The sequence below is a fragment of the Pimephales promelas genome, chromosome 20 (genome assembly GCF_988280905.1).
Source record: "Pimephales promelas chromosome 20, fPimPro1.hap1.1, whole genome shotgun sequence".
NCBI lineage: Eukaryota > Metazoa > Chordata > Actinopteri > Cypriniformes > Leuciscidae > Pimephales > Pimephales promelas.
Genome location: NC_142788.1, coordinates 30,934,691 through 30,957,168, shown reverse-complemented (window position 1 = coordinate 30,957,168; position 22,478 = coordinate 30,934,691). Strand labels below are relative to the sequence as shown.

Below are 22,478 nucleotides of genomic sequence, written 5' to 3'. Positions count from 1 at the left end.
CACACACACTCAGAATCTGTGTTTGTCATTACACACGAGAAGACTCTCTCTCCCAGTTGAAATCTAGATTAAAGATGCATCTCTTTAAGAGTTAAATCAGATCAAATGCACATGATTATTCTTGCTTAATGTTATGAACAACTCCTGCGAGATATAGATATAAGCAATATTTGCACATCATATGCAGCACAACTGAGGTGATTTATAAGCATAAGACTATATAAACAATTACAAAAGAGGGATTGCATTAAATCCTAGGACATGAGCTCAAAGCACACACACACACACACTCGTGAAGAGAAGTGTGTCGAAGTGACGGTGATGCGACGATCAAACCCGTTTAAACGCAGACGTGCAGTGGATCACTTCCTGTTTGGGCATCTAAGAAAAGCTGCGACTGGACCGTCTCCAAACAACTGACCAGGAATGTGTGTCAACACGCCATTCTCGAGCAATAAAGCCATAATTCTGCAGAAAGTAAACTCTCGGGAAGGGTCAGCGCTTGAGCAAACTCTCACCGCCACACACATCAGGAATGAACATGCCATCGACTCGGAGTTTGGTTTCTAAATCCTCAAATCATAAGACATGATTTGTAGTATGCTGATGCGACAGGAAAGGGGAGGGGCTTGGTGTGGAGAGGCGTGGCCTGAGAGGGAGAATGTGGATGAACACGTGCAAACGTTTGTTGATCATCAGATCCTCATATTAGAGTGATTTGTGAAGGATCATGTGACTCTGAAGACTGGAGTAATGAGGATAAATTCAGCTTTGATCACAGGAATAAATTACACTTTACTGTATATTCACTTAGAAAACAGTTATTTTAAAATTGTAATAATATTTCACATTTTTACTGTTTTTTTTTTGTATTTTTAATCAAATAAACGCAGCCTTGGTGAGCACTAAAGATCAGTAATGTAGAAAAAGCGATCTGCAAGTGTATGGCGTTCCAGCTTTAGATATGAACGGGTCAAATACACTCGTGAGTGTTTCAGCACAAACAACACACACACACACACACAACCACTACAACCTGATGCAAGAGATTACAAGACAACAACAGATGAGTGTTATCGACTCACCAAATACCTAAAGCAAACCAATCGCGCATGTGTGTGTGTGTGTGTGGTTGAGACTTTAACCTCGTGCAATCTAGATAGGCCCACGCACAGATTTAACCCAGGTGAGGAACGCATCGTTCAGGAACAACATGCACAAGCCAGACAAATAAAAATAGCACAAGAACAACATGTTACCTTACTGACGCAACAATAGACATGGCAAACCCAGCATCTGACGAGTGCAGATTCCTGATCACACACACACACACACACACACAGATCGGATGCGTTTTTGACTGATTTGGTTTTTTTTTTTGCATTTTTACTTACTTAGTTACTTGGTTTTGGCACTTAATGTACAACGGGGAGGGGGGGGGGGGGCACTGATCCGATATCGTTGAGAGCGTTTTGGCAGCGCAGCGTTTTTTCGGTTGAGACGTTTCGTTGCTATGATACAGAATACCCGCAGCACACTTTGAATGTTGACAGTTGGTCGGTGTGGTATTAGTCCCGCCCCTCCTCCACTGTGATTGGACGGCTGGGTAAAAAGTGACAGTGATGAGCACTGCGTTTTATCCAAAGTTGAACATTTTTCAACTCCCAGCGACCAGTAAAAACGCCGGGCGCTCGGCGCTTCAGCGTGAAAAAAACCGCTCAGCGCCTCGGTACGCTCATGGCGTTTAAAAAACGCGGCGCTCCCATTGAAAACAATTGAAAACATACGCCAGGCACGTGGAAAAACGCTTTGGTGGACACACGGCCTTACTGTTCGAATTTTGCTTTTTTATGTATTTTTTTATTGTTATTTTCTTTTATATACAATCTTGCCTTTTCGCTGCCTTGGCTTACACGCATGTGAAAATGAAATGCCTTTGTTTCGTCTGATGAACAATAACGTTTTTGAATCGTAACACAAGTGTGCACGTCGTCATAACAACTGTCAAAAACGGTAGCCTAAGGCCGCGTGTCCACCAAAGCGTTTTTAGCCATAGACATATACACTAGACGTCACCTTGGCTATGGCAGTTCATTGGAACGAATGCGTCAATAGAGCCGCCATCTTGAAACAGGGGAGACCCTCCACTTTAATGCATCAGCATCATGTAGTAGACACAGGTCTAACAGAAATAAAATCACCATAAATCATCATGAATGCGAATTTTCTTGTTTTTTTTGGTTTGTTCCAACGGTCAGACATGTATTTATCATTGATTCCAGAAAGAAAAAAAAATTTTTTTTTTTTTCAAAAACACTCTTCCTAGTTCAGATTTCATCCGTGAACATCATACACTGCACAAAAGTCCGCCACCATCAATGAATTCGACGTAAAGGCAAAGATAGCAGCGTTACCTAGCTACTTCCTATGACAAGACCCCTGTTCCAAGATGGCGGCGGTTTTGACGCATGCTTAGAGCCCCAAGGTGAGGTCTAGTGTATATGTCTATGGTTTTTAGCCAGCTGAAAACGCTAGACGCTCTGCTGAAGACGCCGTGCGTTAGAGCGTTTTGGCAGCGCAGCGTTTTTTCCGTTGAGACGTTTCGTTGCTATGATACAGAATATCCGCAGCAGTTGAATGTTGTGACAGTTGGTCGGTGTGGTATTAGTCCCGCCCCTCCTCCACTGTGATTGGACGGCTGGGTAAAAAGTGACAGTGATGAGCGCTGCGTTTTATCCAAAGTTGAACATTTTTCATCTCCCAGCGACCAGTTCCAGCACCTAACGCTCAGCGCCTCGGTACGCTCATCCCGTTTAAAAAACGCGGCGCTCCAATTGAAAACAATTGAAAACATACGTCAGGCGCGTAGAAAAACGCTTTGGTGGACACACGGCCTAAATGTTTACTGACGTAAAAAGCGCCCGCAAAGCGCCTGTGAAGCGAAAAACGCAAATATCTCAACGGATATCAGCCGAAAACCATCGGAAGCGCTTCAACCATATTCAGCACGAAAAAAATGTGTAGCCTATTAGATGTCCCTCTAGTGGACCGAACGCGTAACAACAACCACATGCTATAGTGGCACTGGCGATCCATAAGCATGTGCAATGTCGTAAATATTAATAATAGGATACATTTTTTTGTGTTAATTTTAAATGTTATAGCTGTCAACAACATATTAAACCCTACGGATTGAGAATGGGGTGTCATTAAAGATCATGTGCATGTAAAGGCAAGCGTCCCAAAGCTTTTGGCACTATAGTGAACATCAGGCCTCAGGATCCGAGAAATACGCTCCAAACAAGACCGGCGTGAAAACGCCCTAAATACTAAAAAAACAAGACGGTGTGAAAACGCCATAAAACCGTTTGTCGAGTCACATGATTGTAAATCTAAACCAGATCATCAACCGTGACCTGAGGAATCAGAGGATCAGGTGCCGGTGCGACGGGTCTGAACATGTTCGGCACGTGTGGAGAATCAGGCTAATTTCCTTAATATAACATTCCAGTTCCCAGAGGACACCGGGACACCCACGAAGCCCAGCTTTACAGTTAACGAAAATGAGTTATAATAGAGTTACTCGTCTGACACACTGGAGGCGGCAAACGCCACAACGGGATAAAATGACTGAACTTCACATCTGGTGTGGAGGTGCATATGATCATAAACGGACCGAGCTCGGAAAACTCACATCAGGATCGTGTCCGTATTTACAACACAATAAATAAAACGGTAACACTTTACAATACGGTTCAGTAGTTAGCAGGAACTAATAATGAACATCAATTTGTTAATGATCATTTCAACATGTAGTAATACTTTATTAAAATCTCACTGTGAACTAACATTTTTATAACCTAACGTTAACAAAGATTAATAAATATTGTGTCAAATGTGTAAATTGAACCTTATTGTAGAGTGTTAATGTTAAAATAATATAAAGTAAAGACAGCGGTCAGGTGATGACTGACCGGCCCTCGAGAGTCTCCAGCTGGACTCCACAGTGGTTTCATCCGTTTCGTCAGGGTTATTCATTACTATCACCAGCAGTCTGAGCTGGGCTCACACACACACACACACACACACACACACACACACACACAGCACGACTCCTTACAGGTGTGAGAAAAGTGGAACGATTCATTCACACAACGACCCTTCAGCCCAACTGACACCAGCTGGAAGGAAAGTGATTCGATCTCGTTTGAGGTGTAAACAACTCTCTCACACACAACCACACACACACACTGGGTTTCCATGTTTTATGGAGACTTTTCATAGACGTAATGGCTTATATTGTACAAACTGTCACCTTCCACTAACCCTACACACACACTTATGTAGGGTTTACCAGGACACACTCACACATTTTAAATGTATTAATTCACAGAATAAAATTTTAAATCAAATATTATTAAATAATAACAAGAGTTAAAAATTCTATTTATTTTCAGTAGGCCTATTTCTTCTGGATTTTGCAGTTTTGCAGTCTTAATCCTGTAATTATTTTCAATAAACAGACCTTTTATTAGCTGTAAAGGCAAGTTTAAACATGTGACAAACTGGATTATGAATTTGAGCAATAACTGCAGTCAACTCATAACACTCACACACACCACAAACACAGTCTCCGATCTTATCGGCAAACAGTCAAAACCCCCAGACGAGGCTGGCAGAGAGAGCGTGTGTGTAGAGTGTGTGTAAACACACATCAGCTGCCGACACACACGCCAGCGAGATCACACACACACACACACACACACACCAGATAACCAGAGGTTTCAGGAAATAAACTCTACTTCAGCAGAATTACATAACAGTCCGAGCGCAGTCGTTGAATTATTCACTGTGTGTGTGTGTGTGTGTGTTATACATGAGAGTCAAATCACAGTCACTGCAGTCTTTCCCAGCCCAAACATCCTTAAATCCAGATGCAACATCACATAAGATAAGAAATGAGGAAAAAACAAACATGTTTTTCCTCAAAAACCGAGAGATCTGCTAATGGAGACAGAAAAATCATGGAAAACAAGAAGTTTATTTTTCTGATCCCACAGGGAAATGTTCTAGTTAAGCACAAACTCGCTTCACTTTGATACATTTCTCAGAAATCAAAACTGTGCATCATTTTAATAACATTTAGATTTAAACCTGCAGGCGCACACAGGGTTCAAAATGTTAGCAATCATAAAACACATCTAGACACGTCACAGTGAAGCTCCGCCCCCACCTGTCAATCACATCACAGTAAAGCTCCGCCCCCCACCTGTCAATCACATCACAGTAAAGCTCCGCCCCCCACCTGTCAATCACATCACAGTGAAGCTCCGCCCCCACCTGTCAATCACATCACAGTAAAGCTCCACCCCCCACCTGTCAATCACATCACAGTAAAGCTCCGCCCCCCACCTGTCAATCACATCACAGTGAAGCTCCGCCCCCCACCAGTCAATCACATCACAGTGAAGCTCCGCCCCCACCTGTCAATCACATCACAGTAAAGCTCCACCCCCCACCTGTCAATCACATCACAGTAAAGCTCCGCCCCCACCTGTCAATCACATCACAGTGAAGCTCCGCCCCCCACCAGTCAATCACATCAAAGTAAAGCTCCGCCCCCCACCTGTCAATCACATCACAGTGAAGCTCCGCCCCCACCTGTCAATCACATCACAGTAAAGCTCCACCCCCCACCTGTCAATCACATCAAAGTAAAGCTCCGCCCCCCACCTGTCAATCACATCACAGTGAAGCTCCACCCTCCACCTGTCAATCACATCACAGTGAAGCTCCGCCCCCACCTGTCAATCACATCACAGTGAAGCTCCGCCCCCACCTGTCAATCACATCACAGTGAAGCTCCGCCCCCACCTGTCAATCACATCACAGTGAAGCTCCACCCCCACCTGTCAATCACATCACAGTGAAGCTCCGCCCCCACCTGTCAATCACATCACAGTGAAGCTCCACCCTCCACCTGTCAATCACATCACAGTGAAGCTCCGCCCCCACCTGTCAATCACATCACAGTGAAGCTCCACCCTCCACCTGTCAATCACATCACAGTGAAGCTCCGACCCCACCTGTCAATCACATCACAGTGAAGCTCCACCCCCACCTGTCAATCACATCACAGTGAAGCTCCGCCCCCACCTGTCAATCACATCACAGTGAAGCTCCACCCCCACCTGTCAATCACATCACAGTGAAGCTCCGCCCCCACCTGTCAATCACATCACAGTGAAGCTCCACCCTCCACCTGTCAATCACATCACAGTGAAGCTCCGCCCCCACCTGTCAATCACATCACAGTGAAGCTCCTCCACCCTCCACCTGTCAATCACATCACAGTGAAGCTCCACCCTCCACCTGTCAATCACATCACAGTGAAGCTCCGCCCCCACCTGTCAATCAAGCACTGCAAGAGGGGGAAATTCATTTTGATAAAAATTGCAATGGCAATGTATGAATTGACAGCTTGTTGGAGATTCTTTTTCTTAAAAACATTTGTATTAGTCGGTGAAAATATCTCCTCATTACCCAGACCTGTGATTAACCCGTGTAAGCTCCGCCCATCCCGGTTACTATCCTTAAAAAACAAAACAATTCAACGTCATGAATGAAAACCGAAAACAGATCCTAACAAAGCCCACCTCTGGAAACATTCACATTAGTGCACTTGATTACATCATCAACACCTGATTAAAGCTAAATTATAATAATCCCCATCTTGCCCAGACAGAAACGAATAATTTGATGCATGATGGATGGACTTCACTGTCCTTGGCAAATGCAACTTGTGTCGCCATGGCAACCCGTTTCCCCTCAACACTAATTGATGTTTTCACCACCGAACGCAGCGACTGTGGAGGAGGAGGAGGAGGAGGAGGAGGAGAGACGCGTTCAGGGACCCGGGGCCGGGTTCACACAGCTCAAGTCTAAAGTCTGCTCAGACTGATCTAATGGGAGTTCCCCAAAAATAAAGACTGACTTAATTTAGACCAAAACATCAGGGCTGAGACTCTGTTACCGTGGCAACCAGCAGCAACAACAGCCCTTAAGATACATGTATATATGCATCCCCATCTCTTGAGGTGCTCCTCCTGTGTTTGGATGTCTCTTATGGCATCTTCTAGCATGGTTTTGTCTCTTTTCTGTGCGTCTTTAACGCTCCGCTCAACGGCTCAACATGCTTGTGTACTGGTTTCAGATTTATGTATTTGGAGCACCACAAAACCAGTCACATGGGTCATTTTTCTTTAATACATGATCTTTCCATTAATGTGTGGTGTGTTATATTTGTCTGAGACACAACTATTGAAAATCTGGGGGTGAATAAAATCTACACTTTAAAAAAAAGCTGGGTTGTTTTAAGCCAAATTTTGGGTCAAATATGGACAAACTCAAACATTTGGTTAAAATAACATTTAATTAAAAAAGTGGCTGGGTTTGTCCATATTTGACCCAAAATTGGGTTAAAACAACCCAGCATTTTTATTTAGTGTAAACATTGAGAAAATCTCCTTTAAAGTTGTGCATTGTGCTGCACTCACTCACAGAAACACATGCTTTATATATTTTCTGTAAAAATACATTCATGGAACATGATCTTAATATCCTAATGATTTTTAATCTATAATTTTGATCCAGACTCACATTAGTGTAGCTCTCGCTGTGGACACACTGCTGGCGTGTGTGAGCGGGACAGGACGTCCCGTCTCCGTAATTACGAATACTGCAGCCGCTCCACTTCAGGCCACAAGCACTCCTGGTTAAACACAGGCCACGACGGCCCCTGACACCCGAGAACAGCACAGAACATCACGCAACAGATGCAAGATCAACAGGAAGAGTCTTAATCCAATGCAAACCCAGTACATTATATACACTTTCACTTATAAGCACAAATCTACAGTCGGTCGACTCGTACGCGGGGTTTATTTTTCTAGTTTCCTGATTTATTATTATAGGCTCATTATCATATACTGGTAATCGACATTCATGTTTTTCTATTAAAACAACAGCATTAAAAGACTTTATGGTTGCAGACGTCACAAATATAGTCGAGATTCATCTTCGATTTAGTCTATTTTTATATGTTTATGCTATTGATAAAATTTTATGCAATTGATTTTTTTTTTTTTATTTGTGCAATTTGATGTTTCTCCAACCGCTCATATACCTGTAGGATTTTATATATTCTCTCCAACAACTTCACCTACGCACCATTCTCTGAGTCTGCATACGAGTGAAAAAAGGGTTTATGATCTCCACAGTGAATATTAAGTGTTGATCATTTAAACCGAATGCACGAGTCATTCAGCCCATGTCCTTTACACTGGCGAAACAGAGCAAAAACAGGCAATATCGTGTCTAAAAACTCACTAAATATTAACATTTTTTCTTGAACTGTGTATAAAATCAAGATCACATTTGCAGAAAAGAACAGCACTCTTTTATTAACTATATCAAAACGACAGATAAATGAGACATAGAGATGCATTTCTGCTGAACACTAGCCGTCTTTCCTACAATAAACGCATATTTTTGAGCAGTACAAATGAATAAATACCCAAAGCAAAGAATCAGATGATTCATGACAAACACTTCTTGTTATGAAATATGAAATGCACTCTGACTCATGTATGAATGACTGCCAAAAGTGCATTGCATTAAGTTTATTAGTTTGTTGGGGTTTTTTTCTGGTAAAACGGTGCAACCCAAACGGGTCTCGAGTCGAGCGAGTTAACAACACTGTACGGGTCAAAATTATAGATTCAAAATCATTAGGATATTAAGATTAAGTTCCATGAATGTATTTTTACAGTAAATATATAAAGCATGTGTTTCTGTGAGTGAGTGCAGCACAATCACCAACATTAATGCAGATTTTCTTAATGTTTACACTAAATAAAAATGCTGGGTTGTTTTAACCCAATTTTGGGTCAAATATGGACAAACCCAGCCACTGGATTACTTTTTTTAAATTAAATTTTATTTTAACCCAATGTTTGATTTTGTCCATATTTGACCCAAAATTTGGCTTAAAACAACCCAGCTTTTTTTAAAGTGTAGATTTTATTCACCCCCAGATTTTCAATAGTTGTGTCTCAGACAAATATAACACACCACACACCAATGGAAAGATCTTGTATTAAAGAAAAATGACCCATGTGACTGGCTGTGTGGTCCAGGGTCACTATGCACTCCAAATACATAAATATGAAACCAGTACACAAGCATGTGTGGTGACCCGTGACACACACACACACACACACACACACGTATGTGTATTGTACATGAACTCAGATATGTAAACAAGCACGGCTCGGCTCGGTCTGCAGTCCCAGCGGTCGGGACACCTGCGCTCAGCAGGGAAACCTTTTAGGATTTTTGGCAATATAAAAACAAAAATTAAAAAAATCTATAATTTTGACCCATATTGTTGGCTATTGAATATAATAATTTAAATACTAAGTAACGTGAGTAAAGTGTTCATTTAATGTAACTGATAAAAATTAACAGCAATAAAATATTAAAAGTATAATTTTTTGACATATACTATAATAATGCCATTTATCTTTCTCTTTGGTGTTGTTAAAATGCAAAACTATTACAATAAGAGAAATCTTTCCACACACCATTCTTAAATTTGGGCTTTATTTTCTTCCCCGTCCCGCTCGGGGTTAGCCTGGATCGGATCGGCTCGAATCGAATATCTTAATTAAAGGGAATTGTTTCGTGAAGCTCAATATCTCATCTTTCTTAATACTGTGGTTTTCTGATGATGATGATGATGATGATGGATTTGACCTTTGTGTTCCTCATATTTAACCTGAAACAAGTCATTTCTAGACACTTTCATGTTCCTCGTCTCCCTGTTGTGATATTTTACTCATACAGAGTTTGTTTTGGAGGAGTGTGTGATTTCACCCCACGTTCAGTTCTTTTACTTCAAAGAAAGGTTAATTAAAAAACATTTTTAATGAAAGATGAAAATGATTAACATGCAGATTTTCACGGCCACCACGGGTGTCAATAATTCCGACCACAACTCTGTGTGTGTGTGTGTGTGTGTGTGTGTGTGCACATATGTATTTATACACTCACGGTGTCGCACCACTTCCTTGTCACTTTCAGTTCCTCTAAACTCGAGCAGTGCCAGTCCCTCATAACTATTTTAAAGTAAGAACACTTATTAATTTGACTTTTTGTGGTTTAAAACAAGTGATGTGAATAAGTTTGGACACCCAAACTTTGTGAATGAATCATGTATCCTAAATAAATAAATGTTCTTCCTCAAAATACAAGGTCATTTATATTTTTAAAAGGCCAGTTATTTCATGGATCAGGATAATTTGCATCCTGATAAAGTTCCCTTGGCCTTTGGGATTAAAATATCCCACACACACACACACTTCACCACACCTGATCGGCATGGTTTTAGTTCAGATCACCCAATAGCTTGTTTTATGATCTAATGGAAGTTCCCCATGCCGATCTAGGTGTGGTTAAGTGTGTGTGGGATATTTTAATCCCAAAGGCCAAGGGAACTTTATCAGGATCATATTATCCTGATCCATGAAATAACTGGCTTTTAAAAATATAAAATCTGCCCCTCTTTGGGAGTTTAACACAGGGGTGTCCTGACGGATGGCCCTGTATTTTAACGAAGAACATTTTTTTTATCATATATTATTCGTACACAAAGAAAATTGGTGTCCGACTCCTTAAAGGTTGAATTTTTCCTAATTTTTCTAATTAAAGCATTAATTTCAATTTCCAAAAGATGATTTTTTCATTCCTCTTTTCAGTCAGCTTTAGCATGGGGGTTTCTTATTCCACTAACAAATAATTTTATAGTTTATCATCTACATAATATATAGTTTATCATCTACATATTATATTTTAATAAAAAAAATAATATAATAAAGGAAAATAATACACAGATATTTTGTTTCCTAGTTTAAAGCAGATCTCACACTGCTCACAGTGAAATCAATTATATTCAAGTTAAACAATTAGTATATTAACACACTATACAAACAATAAATATTTTTTATGCATGCAAAATTTTAGTTTTTCTTAAGTTTTAACTAATTTGTTTCACGTATTTGAAATACAATTATAAAAACTTGAATACAGTCATCAAAAATAATATTAATACACAATTATTCTTAACAGTGTTTAAAGCGGATCTCACATTTTTTTATAATACATTAAACTCAAACTTTTGATTCAAAAATTAAATAATTTTAATATTTATTTAAATGCATTTATTAAGTTTATTTATTTGGTATAAAATAGTTCTAGAAATATTAATAAATGCTAATAAAAAATGTTTTTGATTATACAATCATAAAAAACTTAATTGTAAAAATAATAAACATTCTTAAAGTTTCATACACTGTATGAAATATTTAAACAGATAAAGCAAATTCAAACAAATAATTTCATAAATATGTAGGCCTATTTACCTTTAATTTTAACTTTTAAATGCATTTATTTGAAATAAATAATTTCACAAATATAAATGAGAACTGATTATACAAATCAAAAACAAAACACTCATAATCCTTCTTCTCACAGTGAATAAAGCAGATCTCCCGTTCGAGATCAGGAACGCTTAATGATATTAAAACGAACCAACCACGACTGTGGCATAATCAGCACGATGAATCTTTCCAAACACCCAAACCCGCGTCTCCAAGGGAAACAAAACACAGAAGCAGACGGAAAAAAAAAAAAAAAGGAAAAAACTCCGGAAGAAATTCTTGAATGGGACAGGCTGTATCCCGTCCCACTCGTGTTCATCACATCAGCACTTCCTGTCGGGGGAGGGGAAAACAGGAAGGGGAGGGGCTCCCGCACGGGGGCTTGTCACCCGGCAGCCAATCAGAGCGGCTGTACCCTGACGCAAGGTCCCTCGAGACACACACACACACCCTGCATTCCTCTGACAAGTGAACGAGTGACAACTTAACCACAGAAACATGAGGTTAAATAAACACACACCCTGCAGCTCAACGGGAGAGTCTTCTGAGAGATAACGGCTATAATATGATGTCATGTGGCTTATTAAGTAAAGAACTTGAGAATTATATACTATGTAAAACCAAACACAGAATCAACATTGAGGGGAAGAACATTATCACTTACTTTGAACACAAAGAAAAGAAACTATGTACTATAATAAACCTTTACATTTTGTTAGGTAAGTTTCATATCCATAAGTGTAAAATCCAGAATTCTTAACCATCATTTAAGTTGTTTTTGATAGAGGTGGATTTTTATTTTAAGTCTCTTAATTTAATTACATATCAGTAATGAACATTCATTCAGAAATTTTTAAAGGAGCAATGTGTGATTTTTAGCGACATCTAGTGGTTCGGTTGCGAGTTTGCACCAGGTTTGCACTAAGGGCTCCGCCCACTGCTCACCCCTCCCTTTCGAAGAAGCTACGGTTGCTAAAACGGGACAAACATCTCGTCGGCTGAGACAGCAGAGAATAGCCAGAGTAAGCCAAGAGTGTGTAACATTGTCACTGTTTCTGTACCACAGTCCATTATAAACCACATCATGGATACTGTTTACAAAGCCAGTCAGGTGAGGATCAAGGGTTTTAATATATAATTTAATATAATAATATTAATCAGCTGATTGTCTCACAAACGTAACCAGCAGCACATTTCTCCCCACATACTGTAGCAAACCCATAATACAGCGAGGGAGCAGCTATATATTTTTTTCTAACAGGGTAGTAATAGTTTAGCTGGCTAATATGAGCTGTTACTGTGGCTGAGCTGGGACGCGTCCGCATGAGTCCAAAGGTCGGAAGTGCGCGCGCTGTTACAATCATGTCATCTCCGCATCCCATAGACACTATTTACTACACACAATAGGCTTTTTTCTCTGATTTTGAAAACTCTTCGCGATCGACTTTAGTGATAAAAGACTTTAGTAAAAGTCTCTATCGACGGGTTAGTGATTCCTGTAACGTACTGTTTTACGGTCAATGACATGAATACTAATCATCAGCTGTCTCACGAACGTAACAGCACATCTATCCCCAACATAACAAACCCATAACACAGCGAGGGAGAACTAAGTTACATGAAACAATCCTAACTACATATTTTACACCACTCACAAGGGAAAAGTCACTACTCACGGAGTGTAAGGCTAGCTTCCAGCTTTCCGCTACTTCTCTTTCAAGGTAGTGATGAAACGCGTTCTGTAGCGCTGTTTGTTCGCGTTCGGCTACGGTAGGAATATGACGTCACAACATGGCGACCTTCATAGAAGGGGATTCCCTCGGTTATGGAGCTATTAATGTCTCATTCTAAGGTAATAAAAACATTACGGTTAATTAAGTAAGTTCTTTATACACCACTGAAAACATAGTTATGGATGTCATATTGCATTTCTGTTAATAGATAATCAACTTATTTACACATTGCACCTTTAATGATTAATATGTCACTAGAGTTATTGTTTTCATGGGATACAAAATCTGTCACATGCGTTTATTTTTATTTATTGGTAACTGGATTGTTTTTCTTCTGTTTGTTGTTGTTTTGTTTTTTTAACCTTTAATGTATTGTGTCGATACTATTATAACGAATGTGAACTGGAAAGACTGAAATGTTGTTGTTATGTTGTAAAATAATTAATGCAAATAAATAAATAAATAAAAAACAAACAAAAAAAATGTGTTGTGTTCAATTTAATTCAAATAAGCTAGACACAAATAATTTGTGATACACAATTGAAAATAAGCTGAAGTAACACGATTTTGTAATATTTTGTTAACTTAATGCGTTTGATTAACTAAATATATTTTTACCTCACAAATGAAGAATTTGTCTCTTATTTTAATTCATTTAATTGAACAAAAGTAACACGATTTCTTTTATATTGTTACAACTTAATTTAATTGTTCAATCAACCTATTATTTTTAACTCCAATGGTGAAACCACATAACATATCGCTGTTTATCACTGCCACTTATCTATTTAACTAGTGTAAACTTGACTCTTAGGACTGTGTGCCTTAAACATGCACGTTCACTTCTATATAGATTCTAACTGGGTTGTTGTAGCAGATTTATTCATTATTAGACTGTGTGTAAGGGTTATGAGCTGGGTGAGCTACGGGATGCTTCATGAAATTCAATTATTCAATCAATCAATCAATCAATCAGTCTGGACATCCTCACACTCATACCTGGACGATTACGAAATACTCTCAAAAATACAAATTTCAGACAGAATAAACTTTCCCCGTCAGTTAATCGTGAACACTCTGCAAAACATCCATCCTCTCACGAATTATTGCTGTGGCCTCATTTTGAGTGCCTGCTGAGGAAGGGGGCGTGTCTACGGCTGATTGACAGCTCTCGAACATGTAGCCCCTCCCCCTTCTGATTGACATGTAAAGCGACCAATAATGGTTTGTTTCGTTCAGCATCATGTGTAGCGGCATGAACGTGTCAACGTACCTACGATCACAGAACGGCTAATTCATTCATAATTTACTTTAACAATTTACCGCGAGCTTCACATGTGGAAATACAGTTTAGTTGATTCTACAATAACAATCGATATTAAATCAGAATCGAATCAAGAGCTTGACGTCTTTTTTGAGCACTCAACGCATTCACACACACGCACAGGTCAAACTAGTTCATAGCATGTCAAAGGCAAAATACTCATTTTGCGTTTAACAACGACAGTTCAGACTTTCGCTGCTGAATTTCTTGTTAACCCTTTAAGTTCCACGCCCACTTTTTTTGAATAAACATGTAAATGCACCATCCGAACTCAAATGGTCGTAATTTAAATATGCTTTGGAATATAGATGTAAGATTGGTCTTGTTTTAAAGAAGACATTTGGCAGATTTTTGCAGACGTGAAATAAATCAAGAAAGTGGAAAAGAAAAAAAGTTATACAAGTTTGAGTTCATGAAAATGTCAAACGTAAAAATTTAATTACTCATATTTTGTATAAAATATATATTTTCAAAAACCTGGTGGACTTTAAAACTACAAGAAAATCAACGCGAAAACTCTGAACAAGTTGCGTTTCAAGTTTTAGGTTGATATCTGAAATGAGCTTTCAGTGAGAGTGCGTGTGGGCGCAGAACCAAACTTTTTCACTAGGTCACAACCATTTATGAAGTAGTTTGGCATATGAATTCAACCTCTAATAAACATATACAAAAACATAGACACAAATAAACTTCACGATTAAAAAAAAAACTGGTTCCAGTAGCTTAGTCTTTTTTCCAGTGTTTAACCGCTGCAGTTTAGACTTTCGTAGCTAAAACGCAAGAGTTTATTAAACGAATTTGTTGTGCAGCGGTAAATGATCAAATATGTAACGATAGAGCTCGTTTTCGCATTTACACGACAACGATCGGCACGACAACATTTACACGGCACTAAAAAATGGGAAATCAATTCTGCCGTGTTTTTCGCGTTTAGACGACAGCGTTGTTAAAACGATTAAAAAGCGCTGTATTCTGCAGTCAGGCCAGTAGATGGCGATGTCACAGTGTAAAGAAGCTTTAGACTGAAGCTTTAACACATGCATGACTCCAGATCAGCATTCATAGTCACAATAACAATCAATATAAAATCAGGATCGAAAGCTTGTGAATCGATTCGTGAAGCTCCACGGCACATGCGAATCTCAACATTTTTAGTCTACTCGTGGTGCATTTAATGTGAGTTTGAGCGCACTGGAGCCCAAACGCTGCTGACACTGAGATTTAATACCTTTCGTTAGAGGTTTAACATTAACCATGAGCAATTAACCAAATAAAAGCCCACTACACAAACAGCAATTCCATCAATGTCGTAAACGTGCGCCTAATGAGACTTATAAACATTCGATAGCATTCACAGGCAGTCTAATGACGCTCCGCTTTGTGTTGCGTCGCCCCTGGAAACGACTAATCACTCAAACTATTAAAGTTTACTTCCTGAAGGTCCAGCGTAGCGCAGACGGGCTCATGTGGGAGTCATTACACTCCTGTCGACACACAGATCGTCCAGGACCCGCTGGAGGAACTCCGAACTCTCGCAATCACAGGCTAATCAGTGCGGGAATGCTAAACTCGCGCTAAACGCTTTAGTCTCGCTGAGCAGTGTCACATGGAGGCCTCGTGGTGTCTGGGTGGTCCTGAGCACATGCAGCAACACACACACACACGTATGCATGCAAAACACACAGACACACACATGTATGCATGCAACACACACACACATATGCATGCAACACAGACACACACGTATGCATGCAAAACACACACACATATGCATGCAAAACACACACAGACACACACACATATGCATGCAACACAGACACACATACACGTACTGTATGCATGCATCACACACACACCAACACACAAGTGCAACACACAAGAATGCATGCAACACACACCACACACACGTGTGCATCAAAATAAATGCATGCACAACACACGCATCCCACACACATGCATGCATCACATTTCATATGTGCATTTTTGTGCATTTTTCATAACAATGCATGTAAAACACTTTTTAAAACTCGTCACTTCAGCAATAATCTGCCAAGTGTCGTCTCTGAGAAGAGAACTTCAGTCTGTCGCTCGAAAGCGTTCGAGATTTACCACAGATTAAGATGGAAACGTCATTTTCAGATCTATGCAATGTATAAAAGTGAATAAATACAGCGTAAATATAGATTTAGTATAAAAGAAATCCCCTTAAAAATGCAAAATATTAAATAAAAAACTAAAACTAAATAGTGCATTCACATTTTTTATGTTTGACTGACACATGAAGAGCACCAGAAACTTTCATAACTATATGATCATGTTATTTCAGGAGAAGTTATGCCCTCGGGTCAGGACGCTTTTGCACATGAAGATTTTTATTTATTTATTAGTTGTTGTTTTTTAATTGGTCATTATTAATATGCATCTACACTTGCCGTAACGCTTCAGAATCACAAATGAAAGCAATCCTATTTAACAACTCTAACATCATAATTACAGCCCTGAGGTCATCAGAATTGGCAAGTTATGATGTAAAAAATCAGGTCAGATTAGTTAGTGCATTAACGAAGAATGAGCACATTAATCTTCGTTAACTTTTAGTTCATTTGAATATTCACAGATACAACTAAGGTTGAAATTAAGATTAAGAAATGCTTTAGAAATATTTTTCGTTGTTAGTTCTTACTAATGGAACCATATTGTAAGTGTTTCCATTTAATAAAAACAATAAATTTAATTAAGACTAAGCTCTTTCATAAGTGTTTTTTTTCTTCAATTATTAATTTTAAATAAAATCCATTTTATTTCATTAAGGCCAATAAATGATGTGGCGATCAATATTATAATTTAATACTTATTTGTGGAATAAAAAGAAAAATCCAACAATGTGACCTTCCATAGAAAACTGTAAATAATTGTAATCAGACTAAATATAAATATATATTAAATCTGCTTACAGTATCGACAGATTTCACAATGATGCGTTTAATTAAAACATACAAATATCTAGATATAAATACACAGTCTAAATGAAACAACTTTTTTACAATTTTACGAACTTTATACTTCCTATTTGAGCCTAAGCGCTGAATGCAGATAAATGAGTGTAAAGCAAATCGCGATCGGAGCAAAAGCGTGCTATGATTGGTCAGCGCAAAATAGCTGCTATCTGATTGGACGGTGGGCGGAGTCAAACCATTCATGGATTTGTGCTTGAAGTAGAACCCTTTTTAATTTTGATATTGTGCTCTGGCACCGTTTTATTTTATTTTTCTGTAGTTACTTTGTACTTTTACTTTGAATAATAAAGTCTCATTGTATTGTTCCGAATCCGATTCATTGCATTAATAAACAAAATAAGTGCGGTGACACAGATTTTGCAAATCTTATTTTATTTATTTCTAAATTGTTTAGTTTTGTTTCTCTCTTTACACTTATTTGTGAATTTCAATCTATTTATTTTGAACTAATGCCACATGTCTAACCCCGCAGACCCGTCTCATGCACAATAACCACCCTAAACTGGAAAAGTCTCGTGCACGAGGGTGGGTGTGCGAGTGTGCGTTTGTAGGGTGCAGGTTCACAGCACCAAACCACAGATGACACATGTACCGTTTAAAGCTCACGGCTGTTCTTGCCATGCAGTGGTTTAAGACTATAAAGATTTATAAAGAGCAAAGGCTGAGCTACGATACAAAACAAACACAACACGAGCCAAATAGGACAAAGTTTATCTCATATCATCTGGAGGAAGAAAAAAAACTGCGTCACACACACTCATCCCACAAGGACTCTTTCAATCCGGAGATGCGTTTAACACACACTACACACACTCACTCTGCACTTGTGTAGACCACAGATATGCTCAACCGAGCAACAGTTCCCAATGCAACACACAACTCATATACAGCAGATGCAATATGACACTAAACTACCACAAATACAAAAGAAATGCTCGGCTTGGCGGAAAACACTCCAAACGTTTGAAGTCCTGCTCATGTTTCTCATTGTGTGTGTGTGTGTGTGTGTGAGCCCGAGGCCGGTGTCTGATCCCGTCTCACAAGGGGACAAGAGACCAAAACCAACTAATAAAGTGCTCGCAATGCACTCTAATAATAGACGGATTCACCCTGAAAGCCCTGAGTTACTCTTCTTTATGAAGGAGGAGGACACTTAATTATCGATATTATGTATCAATGAGATTTTTTAAAACGCACACATCTACAATTTCACAAAGCTTCAAGAAACCACAACAAAAAACTGTCCAGAAGGAATGTAACTCACATCCATTCTGCATAAACAACGGTTCATTTTATACTCAGTGTCTTGATCTTGAAATAAATACAGACGTGTTAAATAAAGAGAAATACTAAAAACCACAAGTTGTTAATTCATTAAAACTTTCCCTTCTCCATTTTTTATATTATACGAGGTCAACATTCACAACGCAGCTCAGAGAAAACACTGCTGTCAGCTCGGAGAAACTCTTAAATAGTCAAAGAGAAATAAACAAACACACACAATAAAAGCTGCTGAGAAACAGTGAATAGTGAGTCTCTAATGTTACCTGATGGGGCATCACCGTTTACTCGGGGTTCACACGCGCCAGCTTCACGTTTAGATTTACCTATTAAAACACACACACACATATGAAAGTGTGATATATTATCGTGTTTTTTCCCCAAAATATGATGTATCTGTGATCATGCTGTTTTGTGTGTCGCACATACAAACACACACACACACAGACAGACACACAAACATACACTGACGCGCGTGCGCGCGCATACACGCACTGCATGGCCACATATTCGCGTTATAACTGACCGCTAATAGCGATCCAACAGTTTTCTCAAGTACAAACAGCATGATTTCATTAAAGTATATTTTACCAGAATTAATCAGACTCGTTTCTGTAATCATCCACTGAATCCAATAGCAGGCCGCGGTGAAAACTCGCGTTTAGTCCCACCGATCGCTTTTCTTTCTCCAGATAAACGAGCAGCGAACGGTCAACAGCTTTACAGAGCCCCGCCCTCCGCCTGCATATCTATAGACCCTGAGCGCCAATCACAGGCGTCCGTTGACATACCCTCTCCGCTGATTGGGCGGAACGCCTGACAGCTGGATTCTGATTGGCCGAATGGCGCGCCACTGACTGCCGAGACGAGCAACGCCCCCTGCCCTTTAGGGGTGTGTCCTGACGTCACGGCTCAGCCGCTAAGAGGTAAACAATCTGTGTCCTCACAGTGTTTCTGTGTTTAAAAAGTTAAAAATATCAAAACTAGGTCATTCATGCTAAAAATGCAGACCTGTGGAGTTAGGACACAGAGAACGCGACGGCATATTCGAGTAAATATGACTTGATATGATTATTTATTATTATGTACATTATCGTTAGATTGGCATGTAAACTGATATTGTTGAACATTCAACAACAACTACAGCGTGATTCTAGCTATTTAAGCAGTATAATAAGGTCATGATGTAAAAATGTGTATTTTATTGACATTTATGGCATAATTTGTTACGGATTACCTTTTCAATCAACATGACTATGTTATGTATATTATTATATGATGTTATTTACACATTTATTACACATATATACGTACACACACACATATGTATATGCATGTATTTATACACATCATAAAGTGTATATATGAAGAGTTCAGATGCAAAAGCCTCTAAATGCCATTTGAAATTTTCTTCTTTAATGATGATTTTTATCAAACTTGTATATTTAAGTTCAGTGATTTCACTTAAATAACAATTAATAGGTAATTATCATTGTCATTTAAGTGAAATCACTGAACTTAAATATACAAGCTTGATAAAAATGATCATTCGAGAAGAAAATTTCAAATGGCACTTAGAGGCTTTTGCATCTGAACTCTTCATATATATATAATGTGTGTGTGTAGTATATAGTCACGCATTGTACTATACATCAAAGTACAGCCTAATATTACTGTGATATTAAAGTTCATATTTGTGAAACTCATACAGCTCCTCTGTGATTATATTTAGCTGGAAGACAATGTTCGAACGCAAAAAGGACTAAAGGAATTTCCTGCTAATCCAGTGGGATCATATGCGATTCCTTGGGAAATTCCCATCAGGATCCTATAGGATTAGGGTCTAATTATGTTCCAACGTCCAGGCAGAACCCAGTCTATACATGAGGACATCGAGTCGGTTCAGTCTCGTGTGTGAAACAGGCGATCACGTGAACCCTGTCTCTCTGTGTGTGTGTGTGTAACACAGTCTATCACGTGAACCCTGAACTCTGACTCTGCAGCCGTGAATCTTCTCTCAGCCGAATATGTTCTGTTCACTGTATTGAGATGTACAGAGAGATGTGTGTGTGTGTGAGAGAGAGAGACTCACACACACATCTTTCTCTTTACATCTATACAGTGAACAAACACACACTAAGATGTGCACGTGTGAGAGAGAATGTGTGTGTTCACTGTATAGATGACAGAGAAAGACGTGTGTGTGTGTGTGTGTGAAACAATAGTCACATTAGCACACACTGAAACCTGAAGCTGAGCTGCTCTTTATGTTCCTCTCCTCGTTCTCCTCAGCGTTTCTTTTGTCCTTTTCTCCGGGACGTGGATTGAACATTGTTGCTCCGGCTGGGGCCACATCCGGTGTTTAGGGTGTGTGTGTGTGTGTGTGGGCCTCTGACCAGGAACAGTGTCTGATGTTGAAATGTCTATACGTTACATGTGCATGCTTGTGTTTGTAGACAAAAATAGTACATTTTGTTTTAAATATCCCAGTGTAAATCATCAGTTTTCTACAGTAAAGTGTAATTTATTCCTGTGATTTTCAGCATCATTACTCCAGTCTTCAGTGTCACATGATGCTTCAGAAATCACTTTAATATGAGGATCTGATGATCAACAAACATTTGTTTATTATAAATGCACACATATGAAAGTGTGTGTATGATTCAGCATAATTGCATTAGTGTGCATGGATGAGTGAGCATCTACTATTTTCCCCTCGGTGTGTGTGTGTGTGTGTGTGTGTATCTAGGCCATCCTGTCAGCTTTGTGTCTGCGAGGCGGATCAGGATTGAGGGGGGAGGGCTGGAGTATTTCCCGGGTCAAAGGTCAAGTCCGATCGGTGGGAAGCGAGGCGAAGAGTCCGACTGAACCCATTCCTCATGAGAAACTCATTGCTGATGATATTTTAAATACTTTTCTTTTATCCGATAAATATGTCATTGCATCAAGGACAAAGGATGCCGGTTTCATTATTTTCATGTAAATTTCATATTCACAAATGTAAACTCACAAATGGCAAACCGAATTTTACAGTGTTTGAGATTAAGATGTGCATAGATGATGTCAAAATAAAAAAACAGCAACATTTAACATTATGAAAACTATCTGTGCATGCTGTTCTTTTATTGTCGGTTTTCTTTCTTCTTTTGTAATAGGTGTTGTATTGTTCAGCATGTGATGTGTTCTTTGTGTAATATAAGAGTTACCTTTGCACACGCGGTTTGTTTGAAATAAAGCGTTTAAATACAGAACAAAGAAGGCGTATTAGGAGCTTTCTGCTTTTGCTCGTCAGCTAAGTGGTTTTAGATCCGCTCTCTCTTAAAACACGATGAGCGAAGGGGAGTCTGGCGACACAGGAGGAGATCTGTACGACTCCAGCGTTCTGGAAAAACAAACACACAGTGTGTGTGAGTCAGGAGAACCAGAAGAGAAGAGCTTTCACTGGGATATGAAGGAACGAGATGTGCTAGAGGTTTATTATTATACTGAAAAATAATGTGAAGAAACAACCACCACTCCACATATTACAGAAAATCAGCAAGTGACACGTCGAATTAAACATGGATTTTTAAAGCAGAAAGGACTACAGTTCTTTTTTATCATTAAATCTAAAACAATAAGAAAA

General features: G+C 39.1%; 1 protein-coding gene and 1 long non-coding RNA gene across 3 annotated transcripts in view; one reads left to right on the top strand and one right to left on the bottom strand.

The window, feature by feature from the left end:
* The window catches only part of vdra (vitamin D receptor a), a 50,325-nt gene extending 30,745 nt beyond the window's left edge, over positions 1–19,580 (bottom strand). For both annotated transcript variants that reach the window (XR_016147997.1, XM_039679129.2), the window contains exons 1-2: positions 19,445–19,580; positions 19,120–19,179 (exon numbers count right to left, since the gene is read on the bottom strand). Coding sequence is in view for 1 of the 2 variants with exons in the window: in XM_039679129.2 (XP_039535063.1) it covers positions 19,120–19,179; positions 19,445–19,475 (91 nt within the window). In the remaining variant the exon portion in view is untranslated. The remainder of the gene's footprint in view (positions 1–19,119; positions 19,180–19,444) is intronic.
* A 188-nt stretch (positions 19,581–19,768) lies between these two features.
* LOC148970687 (uncharacterized) lies at positions 19,769–21,954 on the top strand. The gene is made up of 2 exons (XR_016148228.1): positions 19,769–19,904; positions 20,586–21,954. It is a non-coding gene; the product is annotated as an uncharacterized LOC148970687 (long non-coding RNA).
* Positions 21,955–22,478: the final 524 nt, after the last annotated feature.